This window comes from Ascaphus truei, chromosome 3, assembly GCF_040206685.1.
Source record: "Ascaphus truei isolate aAscTru1 chromosome 3, aAscTru1.hap1, whole genome shotgun sequence".
Taxonomy (NCBI): domain Eukaryota; kingdom Metazoa; phylum Chordata; class Amphibia; order Anura; family Ascaphidae; genus Ascaphus; species Ascaphus truei.
Window position 1 is genome coordinate 326,532,654 of NC_134485.1, and position 25,067 is coordinate 326,557,720.

The window sequence follows — 25,067 nt, forward strand, 5'->3', positions numbered from 1 at the left end:
GAGAGTTTAGTAGAATAGAATTAATAAAATACTAAACTCTCACTGGCCTATTCTTAAAAATGACCCTATCTTAGGAACTCTTCTACCCGACAAGGTTCAAATGATATATAGAAAAGCACCTAACATTAAAAATAAGGTAGCACCAAGTGCACTAAAAAATGTTAGTTTAAACAGCAATCCAACTTGGTTGGACCCCCCGAAAGGTTTTTTCAATTGTAAATACTGTACTGCCTGCAAATATAGCTCTAACATTATTGATAGCTTTCATTCTAATACTACACAAAAAAGCTACAAAATAAAACAACATTTAAATTGTAGGTCCAATTTTGTAATCTATTTACTAGAATGTGAATGTGGTCTACAATATATTGGGAAAACTATAAGATCTTTAAAAACCCGTATATTGGAACACATAGGAAACATAAAAAGAAAATTGACCACACACAGTGTTTCAAATCATTTTTATTTATCACACAATTCAGATCCTAAAGGGTTAAAATTTAAAGCCATCGAACAGGTTATGCCTCACTGGAGAGGGGGTAATAGAGATAAAGCACTGATAAAAAGAGAATTATATTGGATGTTCGAACTTAAAACCATGTCTCCTGCTGGTCTGAATTTGGAATTTGATTTGAAACCTTTTCTATAATGTTACTTATGCCCTGTTTCTTGTTTCCACATTAGATTTCATCTATTCCTATGAATCAACTATGCTTTATAATTAGCTAGTTTCCCTGTTCTGAATTATATTGTTTTACTTACTGCCTATTTATTTGATATTTACCTGTTTTTATGTTTATATTTTTATAATGTTTATTTAAACATTTTTTATATCTATGCATTAGCATTTTTAAAGATACATTTCTGCATTAAATGTTCAACATTGATTGATTGTATTATTTTTTGGACCTCTGCATATGTAAGATGTAGAGGGATTAATTACATGTCTCTTTCTATCTCATGTGTATCCACTCAGTATAATCGTTAAACCAATTAAAATCTAGTTAGCCATTCACCAATGGGAACTAAGTTAGGGGTATATATGCATCCCACACCCATCACAAAGTCACTCCTGATGAAATCGATGAGATGAAACGCGTAGAGTGACGTCTGTACTACTGGCCGGAACCCCTGGAAACCGATGACATCACTTCCTGTGCAGTTGGAACGCAAACCAGTGACACGCACGCCACGGAAGGAGGGGAACCAGATACACCATCTATCCGGCTGCTGAGATCCACTGCATGTGATCGAAATGCTTTTAAACTTTTGAAATCATGTGAGTGTAATACCTTTCACTTACCTTTTATAAATTCTTGGTATACAGTCTGCGCTATGTCCAGTCTTCTTTTCTAAGGTCTCTTGGATTCTATATGGGGCTGAGATTGATTTCCTGAATACAGTGTGACATCCATACTCTGGGAAAGATACCTTTACGTGCCTTTAACCTTCTCACACTTGTGAGTACATCTGCATTAGATCAGCCAATTTATTTAATTTGTCACAGCAATATTGCACTATCTATATCCATTTTTGTTTTCACATATCCCTGCGCTTCCCGGAGATTCATCCCTACTTCTCAACACGAGGACTGACAGAGCAATCCTCACCGGGTCCTAGCAGCACCTGTTTTATGTGTTTGCATAAGTATCACCTTTTGATTATTATTATCACTACGATTATATGTATAGCTAGTATTTTTATATAGAGCGCCACTATTAGATAAGTTTCCTTTTTCACAAGAACTTACAGGCTGTCAAAAAAGTTTGAAAAGAAAAGAAAGCGCACACTTCCTGGTGCAAATAAAGTTTTACTTGATTAAAAACACACATAAAATATCAACAGTACTGTACACTCACAAACATCCGGTAAAATCAGGCAGTATGTGGTACACCACATACTGCCTGATTTTACCGGATGTTTGTGAGTGTACTGTTGATATTTTGTGTGTGTTTTTAATCAAGTAAAACTTTATTTGCACCAGGAAGTGTGCGCTTTCTTTTCTTTTCATCCTTTGCAGTTAGCATTGAAGTACTGAGTTAGTACTTCCATCTGAGAAAGCAGCACCCTCCTGGGACTTTTCATTGTTCTGGACTGTCTCTGGACTGTAATCACATATGATTGGACTCTAAGGTTGTATTTAAACTACTTTGGGGTCAACCAGGGGACATACCCACACTTATTTTGTTTGTGGTTGAGCGCCTGTAGCTGAACTTTATGTATTGTAGGCATTGGCATTTTTTATTGTGGAAACTGATCAGCAAGTCTTTCCTACTGTCAAAAAAGTTTGCCAGGAACTAGAAGTTGGAGGAGGGATCAGCTTGGAATGTTACTGACAATAGATGGAAGCCACAAGAGATGACCAGAAGAGGCACTGCATTAAAACTGCAGACCAAGCAATATCCTATCTGTTTTGTTTAATAAATCAGTTCTGTACTATGAGAAAATACTTGTAGCATTTTTTTTTTTAAACACTGAATTACATTTTTAATGTAGCAAGCATTTTTTGTTTCTATAGGAACCATTTACAAAGTCACATCCCCTTCCACTTCTGAAACAGGCTCTGGCACACCCCTTTTTGAGTCCTGCCCTCTCTCTAGCAGTGCACCAATTGTATCTAGTGACTGCCTGGTCGCATGATCTTCCCCACAGAACTTTGCAGCTTTGGTCCTCTTCTGCAGCACCGACAGCCGTTTAGTGAACCCCCGAGCCGAATCTTCTCCCATCGATCGGCAACTTAACAAATAACTTATTGTGTGGATTGTATTGATGAACATATTAAAAGGGGAAAAAATAAAAATGTAAAAAAAAAAACAGCAGCTGGGACTGCTGCTTTAAGGAGGTGGTTGAATGGGAAAATTGTGAAGGATGAAGGGCGGATAATGGATGTCTGGACTTGGACAACATTGCCGCATTTGCCGCATTCATAAGATTTGCCCAGAAACAGCTGCTCCTCAAATGACTGCAGGTGCCTCAGGGTCAGGAGCAGCAGCACCAGTTTGTGTATAACACCTGTGTAATATTCCGGCTAAACCATGTGTCCCCCCCTGTCCCCCCCCCCCCCCCGCCAGCTGATCTTACCTTTGGGACTTTGTGAGGCTGCGGAGAGCCAGCGAGGAGAGTCCGTGGAGCAGCATCCTGTGTTACACCGCTGCGGGCAGGAGAAAAGCAAGCGTTTAAAAAAGGAGCAGAGGAGGAGATCTGGGCATGCACAGGTTAACAAGCAGCAATAAACCTACGTTCCCGAGTTCTATTCCACATCATTACTGGAGGGGTGGGGAAGGGCGGGAGGGGGGGGGGGGGGGCTGAAGTGATCAAATATTAGTTTCTACAACCCTTACGTTTACTTAAAAGAGCACTCATCGGGGCCATTTTGTTTGTAATAGGTTTGGAGCAGAGGGTCGTTGGAAACATTTTAATGATGGCTCCGGGGACCCCCTGCTTCCTGAGATACAGACCTCCAGAGAGAGTGCCGGTATCTTGCCCCTGTGTAAATGTCCCACGTCATGTGAGCCAATAGGAAGCCGCAAGGGATGACATCACGGCTTCCCATTGGCAAAAGCACGCAGGAGCTTTAAAACAGCCATTTCGTTAATTCCAAATACCCCGGTCTGGGCTGCTACTGGCACCCCTTACAGAAGTATCTCGGGAAGCAGGGGGACCCCAGAACTGAAATGAACGCGCCTCTTTACTACCGATCTCAATAAGTTGGTAATTGTGTTCCATGTATACAAACCACCTTTGCTGGGAGTAAAGATGCGCGGAACTGCGTTTCCCCCACAAAAGTTTGTGTTTCGCCAAGTCTCAAATGGCTAGTAATGTGGTCAAAGTAGTGGGTTTTAGACAGCGAGTAAAACATGGTGTGTGTCCTACTTAGTATCAGCAATAAGCAAATGTAACAATGTTAAAGACCCACTCCCTGTTTCTTTTAACAATTTGTATTTGTCTTTGCATAACTGTTTATTAAACTATTTTACTGTATATCACTAAATGGTATATGGGTTTTTACCCAGGGATTGAAACTTTCCTTACCATTTAATAGTATAGGTGAGTACAAATAGGAATTCTTTTGGGTTTTTCTTTTTAAACCTTCCCTGCCTCGATATATGTTGTTATTTCCCATATGCACCTCCTATCTATACGTATATATTTTGTGTACATTTGCTGAGCGGCAATATCCTCTGTTTCAATGTTAAAGAACAGCAAGTGAAACTGCAATTGCAAATGGCGAGGACTTCATTCTTGGTGAATCGCTTGTGAACATGGAACAAAGTCGCCCTTTCTTTTTTCCAGCTGAAAAAGGAGAATTCCGTCTGATTCGTGACCTTGGCCGAAAGTCTTGCATTTCTAGCTGGGACACTGTCCCATGCAACCCCTCTACTAACCATTACATACTTTGTCAAACAGTTCGCTTCCTCTAGAAAATCCACCATGATTGCTTATTTTAACTCCTACAGTCTAAGGCCTCGGCGACGCTGAGCGGGCGCGCTCACGCTGGCCGCAAAGAAACACATTGCGGCAATGTGTGTGGCCAGCGTGAGCAAGCGCCTGAGCATGTGCGGCGCTTAGATGCTTGCCAAGCAAGCAAATTTCAATTTGGCGCTCGAGCGTCACGTCAGCAGTTCGCCCAATGAGGGCAAACCAGCTCCATGACGTCTTGGCCGCGACCCCCCGCACGCACACCTAGCCGGCCACGAATCGCCCGGCCCAGCAGGGCGCAGCAAACAAGCGCCAGCTCCCTGCCTGGCCCCAGCCTTATCAGCACAACTTGGGCTGCGTTTTGACAGCTATGCACAGAGACCACTCCTCACAGCAGTTTTGTACTATTTTTGTAGTACTGTTTTATTTTTATGGATGGCACTACGATACAATTATGAATAAGGTGTACATCGGCACTGAAACATTGAGATTTTTACACAGCGAGAATTTTATTTTTGTTGCTTAATGCAGAATATTCCTTAGAGCAACAAAGCTCAGACCCATTTTAACACACACACAAATACTGGGGCAGATGTACATTTCTCAGCTCAAGAGAAAGTACAACTGTTGGTAAAACCCGCTGATTTAAAAAAAAATTTTTTAAGTAATATTACAAATATTAAGATTTTATTTAAAACATTGTAAGAAATAGTCAGGAAGTGGAAGTGTTTTATCAGACAGATATTAGTTGACTTGAATACATGGGAATTCATACAGTACCTTCCTACTATAAATCATGAATAGGAAGCACTATATTTTATTGACATAATTAATGCAATTTACAACAGGCAGAGCACATTCCTTATCTCAAATGAACATGACTGATGAGCCTGGCTTGTAACTACATGGACACAAATCAAGTGCATTTCGGTCCACATCTACGGTCAGAACAATGTTTTGGTAAATAAGAACGTTCTCCTCTTTCTTGTTCCCCAAAAGGCTTGGTGTGTGAATATATTGCATGACCTGACGTGCCAGCAGCAGGGCCCTGGTACATGTCAAACCGCTCTAAGGATGAATGGGGCAAAACCAGCAACCACTAGTCAGAAACGTAAATCAACTTTGAAAAAGCAAAACGTATGTTTGTGGTGGCAGTGTAAATGTAGTGATGTATGAACCAACTAATAGTAACCGCGCCGTCATTACACAATGCGTTACTCACAACCACAATAAAACACTACTTTTGAACAGCTTGCAGTTGGATTTTTACCGTCGCAACACCTGCTCATGGTCACAGTGAGACAGACTTACTGGATTTGCCCACTGCTTTAAACCTAGATGAAAAACCTTATAGAAGAGGGTCACTGTTTTCTAGTGAGACGGTACATGTGTAAGGATTTAAAAAACACACAGGTCTAAAGAAAAGAAAAAAATAATAATAATTGGCTGCACACAAGATTAAAAACAGAGTTGGCTGTCCAGAAAGACAACAGGTTATGTAACACCCCCTCCACTGGTGTTAGTTACTAAAGTAAAAGAGGCGTTAACAGGGAGAGTAGAGGTTAAGCTCCACGCATGATGATGCAGTAGTGCTGTGTCACAGAAGGTATAAAGAAGCAGAGGATTCTGGGGAGACAGTTTCAGCATGGAAGAAAGAGAAGCTTCAGGGAGTAAGATGTAGGGACGAGATTCCCCAAAGTGTAGTATAGATCAGGCCCCCTTTTGTGTTTCAGACAGGGTCAGTGCCCCTTCAGATAGGATCCAAAAGTATGGCCAACAGAGCAAGAATGCAGACATGCCTCAGTGGGCCAAGCAGAAGTGCCCCCAGGATGGCTGGAGACCATCCCTATCAGCGGATCCTCACCCACAGTATTCAGCACCCCCCGAGCAAGTGGCAGTTCCAAAGCAGGGGCTGGAAAGCAACCGTAACGTTGCATAGAACAGGCCAGGATCTCAGCAGGGGCTCACAGGAAGAGAGACTATAAGAATATTAACAAGGGGGCCCGGTCACTAGATTATCGTCAGTAACGTACAAGTAAATGCACTTCCCATGAGTGGAAAGAGTGGGCACTTGGAGAAGACACATATTAAGAGTGAAAGGGAGAATGGACGAAATGAAGTACAACCATACAAATCTACCTGTGACTGCAGTGTACCTAAGCATGGGAACAAAGACTTTACGTTGTACTATAAAACGCCTGGCGCCCATCTTTTCCATCACCCAGCTGACCACAAACAACCCCGAAACAAGGTAAATCAATACGCAGGTCAGGTTTACAGTTACATACATTGTAAAGTTTCATTCTAGATTAGAAAAATAAAAACACTTCTGAATGCAGGATAATTTGACTATGGAGCGCAGGGATTAACTTTTTTTTTCTTATTGCCTGCAAAGATGGTCTAAAATTATTTTCAATAACATGCTTTATAACTTGACCGTTCTTGTCGTTTGCCACTACTTAATTAACACTCATTTATAGATAACTTTTATATTGTGCTGATGATTAATTCATTACACACTTAACTATTTCCATTGTTCTGTTGTGTCCTGACAACTTGCCGACATGTTTTACAATTTAGAAGCAAGCGTATGGTCCTTTGTACATAAAGTAAAATTCAGCAACAAAAACAAATACCCCATCCCGTTTCGGAAGCAGATGGTTAATACCAAAGATCAATCAGTTGTAGTTTGACTACTGCCAAGAAGCTTCCCCCTGCCCCACGCTATGAGAAAGTATGCCTAGTGCCTGCACAGCAATTCCTCTAACGGAATATCCTGCAAGAAAAATATTTTGCTGCCCTAAAACCTCAACATTTAGTTGGTAATGTCCACTCTTCCCTAGGAGTTAAAATAAAGAAATGGAAAAGGTCCTGGGATGTCTCTCCCTAATCTGTACAAGGTGGGGCTCTAAAAGAAGAAGTTTAGAAAACAGGGAAGAGATAAGGGAGAGGGAACAGTTATCTCCATGCACAGCTGTCAGAAACATCGAGTTATGCGAAGCCGCACACCCTGTCAGATCTGAATGGGGGGTCATTGATGGACTGAGCCCGAGGTGCAGTGTCAGAGCTGAACGTTACAGATCTGTGCAGCAAGACAGGACCGGCCATCCTCTGCATACCGCTTCATTGCAAAGTACTTTAACGCTGCCCCAGTGCCTGAACAGGCAGCCTGCTGTAGACAGCTGCAGAGCGCATGCATTTAATCAGGAATTGTACACAGCCACCACCTGTTCACTCCTTGGCATGGTGACACCCTTACTCCCTTTATGGCAGGGCTACGTTATTTCACTGTGTCATCTTTTGTAAAAAAATCTTTTCAGGATTTTACCCACGCTAGCATGTGTGAGCTGCAACCCCCTCCCCCGCCCACATACATTTGAACCAGGCCTTGGACAGTTCAGACATAAAAAGAAAAACAACATCACCGCCTCCAGTTCAGCCAATCCCTGATCTTGGGGATTCGAGTGCAGTCAATCACAGGCTAGAAAGAACCTGCTGTTCCAAATTTATAACAGCGGTGGGCAACTCCAGTCCTCAAGAGCTACCAACAGGTCAGGTTTACAGGATATCAATGCTACAGCACAGATGGCTCAGAGTCTCAGTCGAAGACTGCACCACCTGTGCCAAAGCATTGATATGCTGAAAACCGGACCTGTTGGTAGCTCTTGGGGACTGGAGTTGCCCACCCTGGATTTACAACATTATAAAAAAAAAAAAATGCACCTTCCAGGGAACCATGGAGGGCGGATATAATTAGTCAGTGACGTGGGAAGAGGGCAAGCCTATGTCTAAAGCAATAATTAACACTGCAGGGAATCCAATAGTTAATATAAACCAAGTTTATAAGGCAGCGAGAGGTTAGGACCGATAGATTGTGTAGATAAAGTTAAGAGGGGGCAATGACCGTTTATCTGCAGATCAGCAGCAGCGACAGAGCACATCCAGCAGCAGCTCTCCTAGTTTAAATGAGGAGTCCTTGACTTGTTTATCATTTCCAGGAACCATGATTCAAGCACTATAAATAACCTTGTTCGGAGCCACCCCTATAACGGAATGCATCAGTAACACGATATAAAACTTGGAATACAAGCTTGTTAACCTGCGCGGTCACCTCACAGATCTGTACAACATATTAATCCAGTCCGGTCCAACATCCTTCTAGAAACATCAGGGGATTTGTAGCCATACACACATGTAATGGTGTTCCCCCTCCAATCGCAAATAGGGGCCATTACAGGGTGTATGGTGCATATACCTGCTGGTAACAAGAGGGCCGAGTCGTCCGCGATGACTTGGGGGACACAGGAGCAGGCTTCTGGGGTCCATACCCCAGATAATACTTAGCAGTGCAGCGCCTGGATGTATGGAGATGATCTCCCACGGTAGAACGTGTACTCTCTCCCCAGTTAGGCCTCGGCCAGGCAGGGAACGGGCGCGCTGGTGCTCGTGCGCTGCGCCCTGCTTGGCCGAGTGATTCGTGGCCGGCTAGGTGCGCGTGGCCCTGACATCACGGAGCTGGTTCGCCCTCATTGGGCGAACCGCTCACGTGACGTGCTTGCGAGCAGCAAATTCAAATTTGCTTGCTCGGCAAGCAGCTAAGCGCCGAGCAGGCGCGCCCGCCCGCTCACGCTGGCCACACACATTGTCGCAATGTGTCTCATCATGGCGAGCGTGCCCGCCCGTTCAGCGCCACCCTGGACGAGGCCTTAGATCACACACCAGGCCGGAGGTATATTGCAAACAGGAACGGTTTATTACTACAGTCTTTGCAGTAACACACAGCTACTCAGCAGTCTTCTGCCGGATACAGTCTCTTTACTCTCAGCTATCACTGGAGATGGTCCCTGGACCGTCACTACAGGCCAAGGGCACCCACAGCCGTCCCAGCTCTTCCCCACCTCCCTAGCGGAGGCAGAAGTATAGGTCCACACTCGCTCCTCCCGCAGGAAAGAGCACATGGGTTGGCCCCAATCTCAGGCTTCCAGAGGTGTGACCTGCCTTCTTCAGAGGTAAGGAACAACCTCCAAATTTAGGGCGGTCCTGCCCTTAGGTACAGCCACCCCCTTCTGTCACTCAAGTGCAGTACCAAAGGTGAAGGGGAAAACCCCATACCAACCACTGGCAAGCCTGTAAATACCAGGGTTTATTGCCACCCATAGGGTAGAATAGTAGCCAGGTGGTACCCGCGCCACACACACACACACACTCACACACCATTTGGGGGGGGGGGGGGGGGGGGGGGGAAATAAAAAAATTTTTAAAAAACATCCCACGTAGAGGAAACCGGTATTTGAAATCCACTTATTGGACAGGTCTACATTTTCGGAAATTAAGTTGACATTTAAAAGTACATAGAAAAAAAATAATTGCTGTATGTTTTTAGCGCACAAATGTACTTTTCTAAAACAGGAGTACAAAAATGTGTCCAATTACTTGAAAACATCTTAAAGCCTAGTTAAGATTTTACACCATTCAAATGTAAAGGCAATGTAACAGCCACCTTTAGATTGAAAGGGTCAAGTTCAATATTGACTTTTATTACATAGCTCAATCTTAACAGCTGTGAAGAATGAATAGCAACGATACCATGAATCATCACCTTATCTTTTACACAGCTATCATTATCAGGTTAAGACTATTACAGCCACACTTTCCCTCTTGCATTAAGTGATTTGCTGAAGAGGTTATATAATAAGACGATCTCAGACAATGTAGGTGCCTGGGTTTTATTTATTTACAGATCTAATGATATTAACACAATATTAGGGACATGGGATTTTGAGGAAGCCGTGGATATATTCAGGCACCATCTCTATGTACTAGAAGGAAAAAGCAACTTTAGTGTGTCCAGAAGATACGACCTCTTCGGATCCACTCTGTGCCCATGGGTGTTAACCAGTTGAATATGAAGTCCTAAGACTCCTGTGTGTAAATAAAGTGTTGATCCTCCATCTCCTCTGGCAGCAAACGGGTTAACAGGACCATGCTGTGACTAGTTGGACAGGACTGGAGGGACAGGGGGCGGGAGGAGGAGGAGGGGGGGGCCGATCGCTAGAGGATCATTTTGCCAAACTGGCAGAGGGCTGGTGCCGATGGGAAGTGCATAGTGCCCGTTATAATGAGGGGGCCGGGAGGAGGGAGGGGGGGGAGCTGAAGGGTTGCACAGCGTTCAACTCCTCTTATATAATGCGGGTCCGGAATGGGGGTCTCAGCTTACAGAGAGCACGCGTTATAAAAGGGGAGGTAACTCGGTGGCAGGGTGACTGAGGAGGGTGAGCGGTAGGATAGGGGGTACCTCAAGGTTGCACGGTGCGCGTGCTCCTCCGCCGACGCTCGATGCCAACTCAGCTCACGCAACTCGATGGGATCCTGCTGCTTATATTATAATGATGGGTTGTGACATCACAATGGGGCGTGGTCTGGGACACGCCCACTACTAGCCTTGAGACTTCACCCTTTCAGTGCCAGACTCTAGTACCCCTTCTATAGGAGGAGCCATGTAACTCCACTACCTAAATCCAGCATCACACAGATACCTGGAGACTTCAGTAGGATGCCGTGTCTGATTCAGGAAGAGGAGATTTGTGGAGCTGCCTGGATCCTAAAAAGGTGTACATGCACAGCTGTGGTACCTTTCCTACAAGAACAGGCACCTAGCTGTCTCTATAACGATCGCCCCTGTCTCCCTCCTACCTTTTGCCTCTAAATTCCTTGAACGCCTTGTATCCTGTTACTAGCTCCATTTCCTTACCTTCCATTCTCTCCTAGATGCTCTACAATCGGTCTTCCGCACTGCTCACTCCACAGAAACAGCCCTCACTAAAAAAATAACTACGGTAATTATCTAAGCCAGCGGTTTTCAACCTTTTGTGGTTAAGGAACCCCAGTATTAGATTGTGATATTCTGGGGAACCCTCTCTCCCTATCCCCCCCCTTCCCCCCACCCCTCTTGCACTCCAGCACGCCCTCTCCCCCTCTCTTCCACACACACTTTTTTTTTTGTTTAAGGGAGCTGCTGGCGCGCATGGCATAAATCCCTATAGTGATAACTATAGAGAGCGCGCTCGCTTACCTTGGGGCCTGCGCCGCTCCGCAGATCCCTCCTCCAGTGAGAGGAAGGATCGCACTGACCCTGGCAGCGGCTGCTGAGCTTGGGAGCCACTGGGTCACTGCTGTGTGGGGTGCCAACACTCCGCCGGGCCTGGCACAGCTGGGAGAATTGTCCCAGCTCTCCCACTCCCCCCGGCGGCCGCAGAACCGAAGGGTGCAGGCTCTGCGGAGTCCCGGTTGAAAATCAGTGATCCCAGCTGCCGATCGATTAGCAAAGATTCTGCTTCCCAAGAATCCCATTTCAAAAGAGGAAGTGGTGTGGCTTCCTAAATAGTCACTATAGCAACCCAAAGAAACCAAAAAACAAGGCACATAAGAGAAATGTGCTCACAAGAAGAAGTTCACTTGGAAGCACGCCACATGAATCATAAAACTTCACCTTCATTTACATCATAAAAAAAAAAATATCTACCAGCAATATAAAAATAAATAAATGGTGAAGTACGTGGGAGTGTGTCAGAGTGGGGCAATAACGGTATAGTTATGTAATGATTTCTCTCATTTATTAGTGTCTTCAAGTAGTCAGTTGCTTGACTTCAGGAAGAGCAAAAACTCTCAAACTAGTCTAATATCAGCTGTTTGTTCAAATAAAAAAGGTCTCAGCTAATACTGAAGTACTCAGTCAAGTACCAACAAAGTACTACAATTTCACCATCTTCAGGGTCACACATGCTATTATGGGCTATTACATGTGTTAGCTAGTAATTGTCCTGCATGCTGTGATTTTACTTTTCTCTGGTCTAAAAATTATTTCAAAAGAATAATGGTATATAGAGCTGTGCCAATGTGCCAAGCTAGGTACCACCTCCTGCAACCACGCTTCTCAGGGCTAGGACCATAAGGCTTCGTTTTTAGTGCAGGACTTGCAGACTTGCGCGCGCCTGTCACCCGAGCGATCCCTACACTCTGATAGGTGGCGATGGGGAGGCGTGGCTGTGACATCACCAGGCTGATTCGCCCTCATTGGCTGAACCGCTCACGTGACGCCGCACGAAAAAAAAACAAAATAGTTTGTCACTTCAAAATTCTGCCTCGTGCATCATGGCCGGCCTGATAAAGCTGCTGTATTATGTTCGCGCCGCTCGCACTATAATCGCAGCCTTAGTAACAACAAGGTGCCCAGCGTGCTCTGTGACTGCTTTACTGATTGCAGATAATATATGGAGGGCACAAGTTGATTGTTAGTTAGTTGGATTTTATACATGCAGCATTACAATGTGTCACCAGTTATTGGGCTGTTGCAGCCAGTGACTGCCCTGTGTATTGCGCTATTGCTTTTTCACTCATGTTTGAAACATGGCTCATATAAAGGCGCAGCGTTATAATCACAGTTTTCACTACCGCATCAACGCTATTATGGGCTATAGTAAGTGTTCATTTATAGATATCCTGTGTGTAGTGACATTACGGCTTTATTCTTTACAATTTATAGGTGTGGTGTATATATAACCCATATTCCCCCACCCAATTGCAGATGAGGTCCCCTAAGGTGTTCTGGGGTCTGGCTATATGTGTCTGTGTGGTGCATACCTGCTGGCAACAGGAGGGCCTGAGTCTCCCGCGATGACATGGGGGACAACAGGAACAAGTTACTGGGGTGAATGCCTTCGTTCTCGTTCAATGGTGCAGCGCCTCCATCTGTAGTAAGCCCCATGAACGCGGGGTGGAATCCTTACCACAGAAATCCCTCTCACAGGGATGAGAGATTCCAGTCTCACACAAGGTTATCTTTAAAACCAGCAGACTCTTTATTCTCTTGGACAGCAGCAGCAGCCGACAGGTACAGTTGATGCAGTCCACTAACTGTTCTCCCTTGTGATGGTCCCTGCCGCCACTCTGGACCAAAGGGCATCCAGAGTGGGGCTAGCTCTTCCCTCACCCTTTAAGCAGGGTGAGAGGTATTTGGTCCACCTATACCTCCTAGCTATATCAGCTCTACTCATGAGCTGATCACTCCTCTCCTCCCTAACACTAACTCACTCTACTGTCAGACTGACAGAACTCACAGAACACCTCTGTGTGACACTAAATAGGAAGTGCACTGCTCTTTATGATCTCAGCAGGCACCGCCCCTGTGTCTCTTGATTGGACACAGGGTCAGGTGACCTACCTCCACCATTCAGGGCAAGTGCTTGACGTGGAAGAAACCCATGATAACTCCTGGCAACCTGCCCTTACCAGGAATTATACCAGGAGGAGGATAGAACTATAGCCCCATTTCTTACCAGGGCTACACTCTCCCTCAGGTGGAAATCCAGTGGTCCTCAGGTGGAAATCCAATGGTCCCCACTTGGACCTAATTTGCTGGACCATCCTGCAGGTGAACAATCTGTGAACATACAAAACATAATTAGTAATATTGTGTACACGAGACTGTAACACCCATGATGGCGACATAACACAGTGGGAAACTCCCAACATGGAGAGCCCTAACTCAATAGTAATGACGGGGATCAGGCTTCTTCACTTCCCGCCCATTGTGATCCACTATCTTAACAAAGAAGGGTTGTACAGGCCCATTCTCTGATCTGTACAGGATGTTGTACATAAATATGTTCCTGCCTGTACTCCAAGCCTTCATCACAGAACATATTTTGTCCTCCCTTATGTAGGCAGTGCTACCAAACTTAATTCTTAAGTGCTCAAGGACTGCATCTCTGAGCCAGGTGTCTCTCTGGTCCTCGATCTCCTGCATGATCGGCTCTGGCACGTATGGAAACTCATATCCATGAGATTGCCGGTATCTCGCCGCTATGGCTCTATCTGCTCTACTTAACTTAGTAAGGTTCCGGTTCCCAGCATTTCCTGGCAGTACCCAGAACTTTGGCTCCTCAGGCGCAATATCATCATACAGAATAGATGAGCCTTTGGGGGTGATCCTTTTTGCATAATTTCTCTCCACCTGTTATCTAAGTCATCGGCAACCTCCTGTGGAGAATAGGTGCCTGCGTCCCACCAGTGATCTACAATATCTTTCTTTATTAATACAAATCTGGTGCGGTCCATCCCCTCAAGATACCCTGTGAATAACGGTGCCCACCATTTATCTCGGTGCTCATATGAGGATGACACACATACCTTCCTCAGACTCTGCTCTGGAGGATACACCAGATGTCGCTGCCTCTGTAGAGTGCGAGCCTTTACGCCTCCCTCTAAGGACATTCTTGTAAACCGTGGGGTTCATCCTAGGTGGTTTGGGACTTACGGGACCCGCTTTTGCAGTAGACTGGGACCCTCGGGCCCTACCTCTAGGAACAGGATTAAACACAGTGGGGTTAGGTACTTGTACAACACCTGACAATGGTATCTCCCCATCAGAACCCTCATCACTTGTCACCCAATCCCGCCAATCAGTTGAAAACTTGAGCGTCTTATCCAGCTTACTCCCACTAGGACCCGGTGGCACGACACGTGACGGGGCAGTGGCGCTAGGGGCGGTGACCATATGATCACCATAGTCCAGTACAGTGTCTCTGAGTCGGGCTGGTCCGCCGGCCGGCGCATCACCACCGATGACAGGCTGTCTTTCTCATCCGATGAGGACTGCAACGGCTCCTCCACTGGGGAATCACCTCGAGTCCTTGCGGCACCGCCAGTGGGTATGGGTACGAAACGGGCCCACTCCAGTAAATCCACTGTGGTCACGCTCTCCTCCGTCGGGACATCTCTTGGTGGCTGGGCCTGGGTCCCTACCGAAGGGGTGACATATGGGACCAGGGCAGCCTTCGCATCCGCCTCCTCCACCTCGATCAGCGTCGCTGGAGAGGCATCTCGCGGGTCATTATTGTAGGGAATGGCTCGATAGGCCAGCGGCAGTACGTGCCACACTGTTGGCACCGTGCCGTAGTACTTGGGGCCGGTCCGGGTGACCTGCATTGGACCCACAGGCACCGCAGATATTCCAGGCCATCAACCTTTACAACCAGGAGGCCTCCTGGAAGCTGATAAGTGGTTACGCTTAAGTCAGCCATCTTTTGCGCAGGGGTTGATTCGCTGAGCTTGCTGGTTTGACAATCAGCTCCTTCTCCTTCACCAGTCAAGCAGAAGTGAAGTTCCTCAGCCTCACTTCCTGTCCCTTCTTCCGCTGGGGATGACTGTTGGGATTGGTTCTCAGTGTGCCCCCTCCCTCTGGTGGAAAGTAGAGGAGGGCACTCTCTCTCTTTGTGTGACGTGGCTTCGTCCGTCGGCCAGTCACTGCACAGGTGGGTGCGGCTTTCGCGCCGCTACCTTCATTTAGCTGGGGTTCTGGTTTTGGCGCCAAACCCTTGCACATCTCTCGTCACATCTCTCTTGCAGCCTGCTTGCACGTAGCACGTGCGCAATCTAGGCTTGGCGGGAGTCGCCATTTTGGATTGGCTGCAACCCGCGTTGCAGTGAATGGCGCAGCTGTTGCCATTTTAACCTCCATGCCCCGCAGAGCACATGTATCTCTCTTAGTGAGCCCTCTAAGCCCACGATAGCGCTACTCTCAGTGCCTATGGTGCAACTTGTTCCTAGACACTTACTACTCTCAATGGTGCTCTAACCAATGAATATAACGCATGGCATACCCCAGGCTAGGCAGAACTCTCTCCTTGTACACCGCACTCGCTGACGGTTCATTACAAGCACTCTGTGGTGTGTTTTCTGGATACTGGCTAGTGTACTTGGCATTCCTAAGTACTGGCATCAACCTACTTTTGGCCACTCATAGTGCAGACCCTATGCTGAAGTCCCTGGCCTAGTTAACAGGCTACCCCCACAGGAATCCTACACTATCTGCCTCAAGGCGACTAGAACAGCTATAGCCTAGTGTATCCAAATTTACATCACCCTACTAGGGCACCTAGGGTGTACTGTGCGAGAGGACTGTCTCTCCCGACTACCCCTAGTCTTCAAAAATGCCCATCCTTCTCCAGCACTTGCTTTGAAAGTGTACATACTACTTTCAGCTCTGCTTCGCTGAAAACCTGTCCTGTTTATCTCAGCAGCGCCTCCAACTATAACCCATACTCCCCCACCCAATCGCAGATCAGGTCCCCTAAGGTGTTCTGGGGTCTGGCTATATGTCTCTGTCTGGTGCATACCTGCTGGCAACAGGAGGGCCTGAGTCTCCCACGATGACATGGGGGACAACAGGAACAGGTTACTGGGGTGAATGCCTTCGTTCTCGTTCAATGGTGCAGCGCCTCCATCTGTAGTAAGCCCAGGGAACACGGGTGGAATCCTACCACAGAAATCCCTCTCACAGGAATGAGAGATTCCAGTCTCACACAAGGTTATCTTTAAAACCAGCAGACTCTTTATTCTCTTGGGCAGCAGCAGCCGACAGGTACAGTTGATGCACAGTCCACTAACTGTTCTCCCTTGTGATGGTCCCTGCCGCCACTCTGGACCAAAGGGCATCCAGAGTGGGGCTAGCTCTTCCCTCACCCCCTAAGCAGGGTGAGAGGTATTTGGTCCACCTATAACTCACTAGCTATATCAGCTCTACTCATGAGCTGATCACTCCTCTCCTCCCTAACACTAACTCACTCTACTGTCAGACTGACAGAACACACACTTCTCACTAAATAGGAAATGCACTGCTCTTTATGATCTCAGCAGGCACCGCCCCTGTGGCTCTTGATTGGACACAGGGTCAGATGACCTACCTCCACCATTCAGTGGCAAGTGCTTGAAGTGGGGGAAACCCATAACTCCTGGCAACCTGCCCTTACCAGGAATTACACCAGAAGGAGGATAGAACTATAACCCCATTTCTTACCAGGGCTACATATAAAATAGCTATTAAGTAGCAAATGTATTTTTTTTGCCAGTCATACACAGACTGGCACTATCCAATTCAAGCCTCATAAGACCGTTGTTAAAATATCATTATTATAAAATAGAGAGCCTGCAGGGGGAAAAGAACATGAATGTGAATGAAGCAAGGATATCCTGACCTGTTGGAGGGACTTGAGGACTGGAGTTGAGCACCCCTGATTTAAGGGATAGGTCACTTAAAAGATTCACATGCCGTCATAGTCAAAGCCTGCAAGATCAGTTTCAGATCCTATGAAGGTATGGGACACTTTATCTGAGGTTTTATTCAGAAGGTTGTCCTGATGAATCTGGTGACCCTAGGGCCGAGAGCAATTTACCTATTAACAAGGGTACCCAATGCAGACACTTGTACCTTCAGTGAAGTAGACTTGAGCCCTTTGTGAAAGCCTAATTGCAGAAACTGCAAGATAGATCAAATTTACCTTACCAGAAATGTTATTTCCTTCAGTCCATCAGGTAGCACCATGGGTAGTAAACTCCATCTCCTGAGGGACGACAGGATCAAAACTTGCACGTGCCCTATAAAGGGATCTCCCCCTTTACCTGGCAGTGTTGTTCATAGCAATACATGGTTAGGTAAATACATTTTCAGACACATCACCCCTTCAATATAAATTAATTTTTAACCCTAATCTGACGGAAGGGAAAACTATGTGCGTCTTGATGGACTGATGGAAGGGAAAGCCATGTGCGGCCAGATGGACTGAGGGGAAGGGAAAGCCATGTGCGACCTGACAGATTGAGGAGAAGGGAAAGCTATGTGCGACCTGACGGACTGAGGGAAGGGAAAGCTATGTGCGGCCTGACGGACTGAGGGAAGGGAAAGCTATGTGCGGCCTGACGGACTGAGGGAAGGGAAAGCTTTGTGCGACCTGATGGACTGAGGGAAGGGAAAGCTATGTGCAGCCTGATGGAAATGAAATTTCCGGCAAGTTTAATTTTTTCTTTCCGCCCATCTGGCAGCACCATGGGATTTATTACAGCGAATAGCGAGGGAGGGAAACCAGACAAGAAATTAATTTATTACAGCCTGTAAAAAACTTTTATACCAAAGACTGCTTCAAAGGATACATGTACATCCACTTTATATATATGTTTGGAAAAAAGTATGGATATTTTACCGTATAGCCGCTTTGCTGATCTGTTTTGCTGATGCCTGTGCTCTCTCTACCCAGGATGATGCTACCGCTCTTGTACTGGGAGCTTTTAGGCATGTTGGTATCTGTACATTGGATTAAACGGACGATACAGTTAGTGTATCAAAAATCCATCTTGCAATAGTGCTTTTGCAAGTCTTCACTTTGTTTTTCCCCGAAAACAAAATGAACAGGTTTTGTGACTTCTTGAGTTCTACAGGTATTCCAGAAGACGTCTTCTCATATTCAGTGAATGTAGGTTCCTTTCCATCTCACTGTCCACAGTGAAAGTAAAATGATTTCCTGATGTGTGAAAGATAAACATTTTTGACAAAACTGAGGTAATGTCCTCAGCTCCACTTTGTCTTCATCAATTGCCATATAACGCTCCTTTATTGAATCCCATGCTGGAATTGAATCTCGATTCTAGGTCTAAAGTTTTGAATGTCTGACGAATCTCTTTATCAGAGGCCTATGTGCAATTGGTTTTTTTCCCCGGATTGCTCCTGTTGCTGAGATCTGAACGTTTGGTGTTCGGTTTAAGACCTTTCTGGAAACTCTCCTGTAAAAAAAAAAATCTAGGATCACATTAAAGCTGCAGTTCAGTCAATATCCTGCATGTGTGTTTTTTTTAATAAATCAGTTCTGTAATAAGAAAAAATACTTTTAGCATTTTCTGTTTTAAAAAACAACAACTTTGAAAGACCAATTTTCTTGTATTCTATTTTAACAGCCATTTGCTAAGGCACTGCCCCTTCATGTCCTGTCACAAGCCCTGACACACCCCTTTGTCAGCACTGCCCTCCCTCTAGCACTTGTCAGTGCAGGAATGCTCATGAATATTCATGAGCTTCCACTGCCAGTCAAGCAGATTATAAACAAATCCCAGCTTTTAATATGTCACCAAATTTCGACCTATCAATACATGGAAAACGAATTGAGCTGCAGCTATACAGTTCTTTAGCTAATTAGAGATTGCACACATAAAACTATTGAAGTAAAAAAATAAATGTAAAAAAAAAAAAAAAAAGACTGAACTGCAGCTTCAATGGGCGCAGTTTCTGAACTGCTGCCGCCTTTTGTTCTGCACCATTTACTGAATTTTCCAAAACGTGTGTACCTTTTGGATGGCACCTTTTTATGGGATCGTAACAAAATCTCTATCACTGGTGAAGATAATCCTTTTTGCTTCATTATCCACCTTTAATCTTCCAGGCTGTCAACCTCGGTTTTTCTATGTTAGGGTGGTGTACTGGACCTTGAGAAGGAAGGTCCTCCCTAATTGGTAATATCCAGCATGGCCCTGCTGATCTAACAGGTCTGTGAACGAAGCCCTTCTAGGCCAATATGGAATGTTCGCCACCACCATGGCACAGTCCTGCTTGATCTTTTTGAAGACTCTCAGAATCATCAGAACTGGAAGAAATATAAGCCAGTCCGAAATTCCATGTCAGTATCATTTCGTCTAGATGTTCTGGACAATATATTCAGTAGCGGGAACAGAATCTGTTTACTTTTGTATTTCTCCTCCTTGTCATCAGATCGATCTCGGGTCGCCCCCATTTGCAAACTACTTGAGAAAAAACGTCCTGATGGCGACCACTTCCCCATCAAAATTTCCCGACGGCTGAGGAAGTCTGCCAAGGCTTTTTCTTTTCCCCTGATGTGCACTGCTGAGATCATGAGAGTTGCTTTCTGCCCATGATAATAGCCTCGTAGGTTCTCTCATGACTACCGGACACAGGGAGGAAGTGGAGGAAGCCTCCATGGCTTTGATATCTGCAAACAATGTCCATCTTGGCCAAGGCGACGTTATTAGTATAGCATTTACCCCATCTCTCCTAGAACTGCTCGCCTGCTCAAGAAGTCTGCCTTGAAATTTGTCCCCCGAAATGTAGGTGACTGAAATATGGGAAACTGCTTGCTCTGCTCACATCAAAATCCTGGAGACCTATTAGAGGTTTTATACTTTTGGTGCCCCTTTGTCAGTTGATATAAGCTACGGCTGTGACAAAACCTCGAGCGGAAGCGGTCGAGGCCGCCAGATGCTTTGCAACCAAGGTAATCCCTTAACCATACCCTAAAAAAATGGTCAGCGGTGGAGCGGGTGTGGTGTAGGATCCCTCGGCGGCCAATCACCGGCAGAGACTTGGTCACAGTGAGACAGCTGTGACCAAATGTCCGATTCCAACCACTACAAATGTAATGGTTTGAGCAGGTATCATTCTCCATGTTTATGATCCATCTGTGGTCCTGTAGCTTGTTGCGAACCAACTGGATATTGAACTCTGCCAGGTGTTTTGAGGGGAACGACAAATACTCCAGTTCGGCAGAGTTTTGCGTTCATCACTTTGGTGAACATTTGAGGTGCTGTTGCCAATCTGAACGGCAAGGCCTTGAACTGGAAGTGTGATGATCCTGGCACATCGGGATGTTGAGATGCGTTTCTCAGATGCAAAGTAATAGCCTTCTTGTACTGCTGCAATGGCCGCCCTTATGGACTCTATTTTGAAGAATCAAATCCCTATTGGATTGACTCTTCAAGTTTAATACTGCTCGGTAACCCCCTGATGATTTGAGGACCAAAAACTGTATCGAATAAAAGCCTTGACTATGCTGATCTTGTGGTACAGGCTGAATGGTTGCGTTGAGCCAAAGATCTTGAATAGCCAGCCTCAATTTGACTGGTTTGTGCAGGTTTCTTGGTGGGCAAGACTTCCTGAAGAGACTGCCCGGACTTGACAGGAATTCTATGACAAAGCCCTGCTCTATGACCTGGAGGACCCACGAATCTTCTGTAGTATGGCCCCAACGATCGAAAAACTTTGCCAGTCTGACCCCAACTGGTCTATGTTTCCCAACAGGGGCCCACAAATCTTCAGGCGTTCTGCTTCTCCAGTGCACCCAGGCTGAATCCCGATATGGGCAGACCCTGAAGATGGGTCGGGCCTGTTAAGGCTTTACATCCTAGTTTCTGTTAAAAAGCCTTCCTGGTCTGTAGGCTCTGGCCTCCTGAAAACGGTGTCTCAGAAAATATGCTTTTGCCTTCCTGTTGTGGCAGCAATTGGCCCTTGGTGCTAGAAAGCTTGGTAAGTATGTCATCCAAGGCGTCTTCAAAAAGATAAGAAATGCCATAAGGCAAGGATACCATCTTCAATTTTAAAGATGTCAGTGACGAGAGGGGGTAACCAGGCTAATAAAGATTAAGCCCCCTGGTTACCCCTGAACCTGTGGGGTCCCTGGTACCTCCATAAGCCAGGGACCAGGGATAATACATGCTGGAAAAGAAAATGGCCCTGTTTTTTCCTATTTCATGTTCCCTTAGCCCTAGAACTGTGAAATTTCGTGTGTGTGTCAGTTTTAGAGGTGATATTTGAGAGGAAATGCAATTATTTTGTTTGCAGGAGTTCGGGGGCCAAAGTTGTCGGTAATCATTTACTTCTCCCCGGCGAGCAGGCATGATTTGCCGGTACGCGGGGTGAATTAAACCGGGGCTTCCCATTGTCCCCCAGACGCCTGAATTTCGAGCCCAAATAGCCCCAAGTTATTTCCCTTATAAGTATAAGGCCCCCTAAAGTATATTCTGTAATAAAATGTACTTTATTGTGTTTTTACATGTACTATAAGGCTCTATGCAGTTGGCCTGGGCATATGTTTAAAGTGCCAAATAGTCTGCATAGAGTCTGTAGATTAAAGAGGAGACGGATGTTGAGAGGTGTCAGGGTGCTAAGTGGATGTGGCAGGGCTGAGTACTGGGTCCTGAGAACAGAGACCCCCTGCGGGGAGGACCCCCTGGGTTGCTAGACTCAGTGGCGCCTGCCCAGTAGGTGGCAATGGGTTGACTAAGGGAAGCGGCAGAATGTTGGCGTGTTTCCCATTGGTCAATTCGTTTGTCCCGCCCACGGAGCATCCCAAGCCAACTTGGCATGCCCCCTCCTCTGACGTCAGCCACAGAACGAGCCCCTCTTTCTATTGGCTGGCTGGGATGAATTCCCACGCTCTGATAGGTCGCTCCTCCTACCTCCATGCTGAACTTAGAACAGCGGAGGGTATGTAAGGAGATGGCCGAGTCAGAGTACCAGACCATCTTGAAGCTTGAGTCGGTGAAGCTAGGATGGGCTTTTCAAATTTGCTTTGTTTGAAATAGCAAAGCAACCGGCTTCGTTTTGAAGCTAGAAAAGCCTGCCTCGCAAAGACTAAATCCCATCTTTTGAGGCCCAAGTTCTCAAAATCGAACTAGCGGTCATGATTTTCTGCCAAAATTTGATCCAGGTCAGGATTTTCTGTTGGATTTCAGTCCAGGACATCTGGAACAAGGTTCTGTTCAGGGTAAGCCCATGCAAGCGGGAGCCCCGCACCTAGGAAAGGTAGATCTCATACCCCAGACCTCAGCAAGTCTGTATATAATTGTATTTTGTATTTGTGTGTGTTTCCGAGGTCTTCTCCGAATAAACCTCATTTTATTTCACTGCCTTGTTTTGCCTATTGACTGATCCCTTAAATATAAATGGTGACAACCACAGCTTCACCACGGTTGGGAAATAAAGCCAAGAAACCGTTGTGCAATATGGCTAGAAAACCTATGAAGCCAAACCATATTCTGAGTATAAAGGAAAAATCGGGAGATATCACCACTAATCCTAGAAAGATAAAGGTTTTTCAAAATTTCTTCCAAAATAAATATATGTATTGTTAAAGCAATATAGACGAAGAGGCACAGTGTTGTTTTCTGGGAAAAATTAAGCTCCCCAAGTTAAACAGAGAAGAGTAATTGATGTTAAAATGCTCCTATAACAATTGAAGAAATAAATAGAAATTTTTAAGTTCTTAGAAATGAGAAAGCACGAGGCCCAGACGGATTCACAGGAGAGTTTTATAAAATGCTTATTGATAAAATTGGGGCTCCCTTTAGAGAGGTGTTCAAATAAATTCTAGCTAAAGAATAATATATAGACGGGTAAAACTGCATTTGTAAGAATAATTCATAAAGAAGTGAGAGACCCCTTGAACCCAGAATCCTATAGACCAATTTCTCTTTTGAACCAGAATGCAAAGATAGTATAAAAAATATCGGCCAATAGACTTGCTACATACAGTCCAACCTAAATGAATACATGCAGATCAGACAGGCTTTGTAAAGGGCAGAGCCTCTGTTAAAAATATCAGAAAGGCTATAACAGCTATACAGTGAACAAAAACTGATACGCAAAGCAATAAAGATATTATATTATCAGTGGATGCCGAAAAAGCTTTTGATAATGTGGGGTGGAAATACCTGAAGAATGTTCTGGGGAAAATGGGTATTATAGGAACTTTTCTTAGTGCTATCAGAGTAATGTATAAAGACCCCAAAGCAAAAATAATGGAAGCAGGCTTACTATCACAGGAGATAGGGCTTTTCAGTGGAACAAGGCAGGGCTGCCCTTTATCCCCCCTGCTTTTTAATATTGCAATTGAACCGCTTGCTGAATATTTTAGAAATATGAAAGAGTTTAAAAGGATCAAGATAGGAGAAAAGGAAATGAAGATAGCCTTATTCGCAGATGATTTATTGTTTGTGTCAAATCCAGAAGAGGCTATAGAAAGAATACCTCAAAAAGCAAAAACGAATAAAAGGCGCAAGAAAATGTAAATAATATTATTGATTCAACATTAAAAACTGTGCACTCACACAAACAATAATAAAATAGATAAAATAAAAATGAATTGCCTTGTCACATAGTCTCTGTTCTCCCCTGTCCTGTGTATGCGGTCAGCTTTAAATCCTGGGGTCCAGGCTCTGTGTCCACAGCTTGCTGTACGCCTTTCCTGGTTTTTATGGTTGGGGGTGATGGGCGCTTGTGTGGTGTAGACCCGTTGGTCAACAACGGTCCCGACTACACTCCGCGGTGTGTATATAAAGAAATTTACATTTTCTTGGGCCCTTTATTCTTTTTTGCTTTTTGAGGATTATGGTATGATATTTGAGTGGTATCCTGACATCTTGGGCTGCATTGGTTAACTACCCATCAAATACAAAAATTCACTCAAGAGAATATATGTCAGCACATGAAGGGGTTAACACTTCTTCTAGCATATCTGTGTGTTTGCTGCAAGTCTACATCTATAGGGACACATTTATCAGTGGTTTTGCATTTCTTATGTTTTTTTTATGTTTTAAGTATACACTTATATTTAATTTGTATTTAATTTTGGTAATTATAGTCCTATACAGAAATCACACCGAGTATACGATTTTTAGGGTACATGTATGTATTAATTACATTATCTAACATCAAGTGGACACACCTAGCGCACTCAAAGTACGTCTTCACAAGTTCTTTTTTATTTATAGAAAGAATACGGAGAGTTCGGAAAAATTTCAGATTTTAAATTGAATTTCGCTAAAACTGAAATACTAATCCTATCAAGTAAAAACAATTTGAAATGGGAGGGAAGATGCCCATTTAAGGCAACTAGGAAACCACTTAAATATTTAGGAATCTATATTGACCTAGAGGGTAAATATCTTTACAAAAATAATTTCGGTGCAATTATCCCTAAAATCACAGAATTAGAGGGGTGGCAAAATGTACCACTTAATATGTCATGCAGATG

At 44.9% G+C, this 25,067-nt stretch overlaps 1 protein-coding gene across 3 annotated transcripts in view; it reads right to left on the bottom strand.

The window, feature by feature from the left end:
* The window catches only part of SUOX (sulfite oxidase), a 39,140-nt gene extending 28,316 nt beyond the window's left edge, over positions 1-10,824 (bottom strand). For all 3 annotated transcript variants that reach the window (XR_012799955.1, XR_012799954.1, XM_075591364.1), the window contains exons 1-2: positions 10,715-10,824; positions 3,082-3,151 (exon numbers count right to left, since the gene is read on the bottom strand). Coding sequence is in view for 1 of the 3 variants with exons in the window: in XM_075591364.1 (XP_075447479.1) it covers positions 3,082-3,137 (56 nt within the window). In the remaining 2 variants the exon portion in view is untranslated. The remainder of the gene's footprint in view (positions 1-3,081; positions 3,152-10,714) is intronic.
* Positions 10,825-25,067: the final 14,243 nt, after the last annotated feature.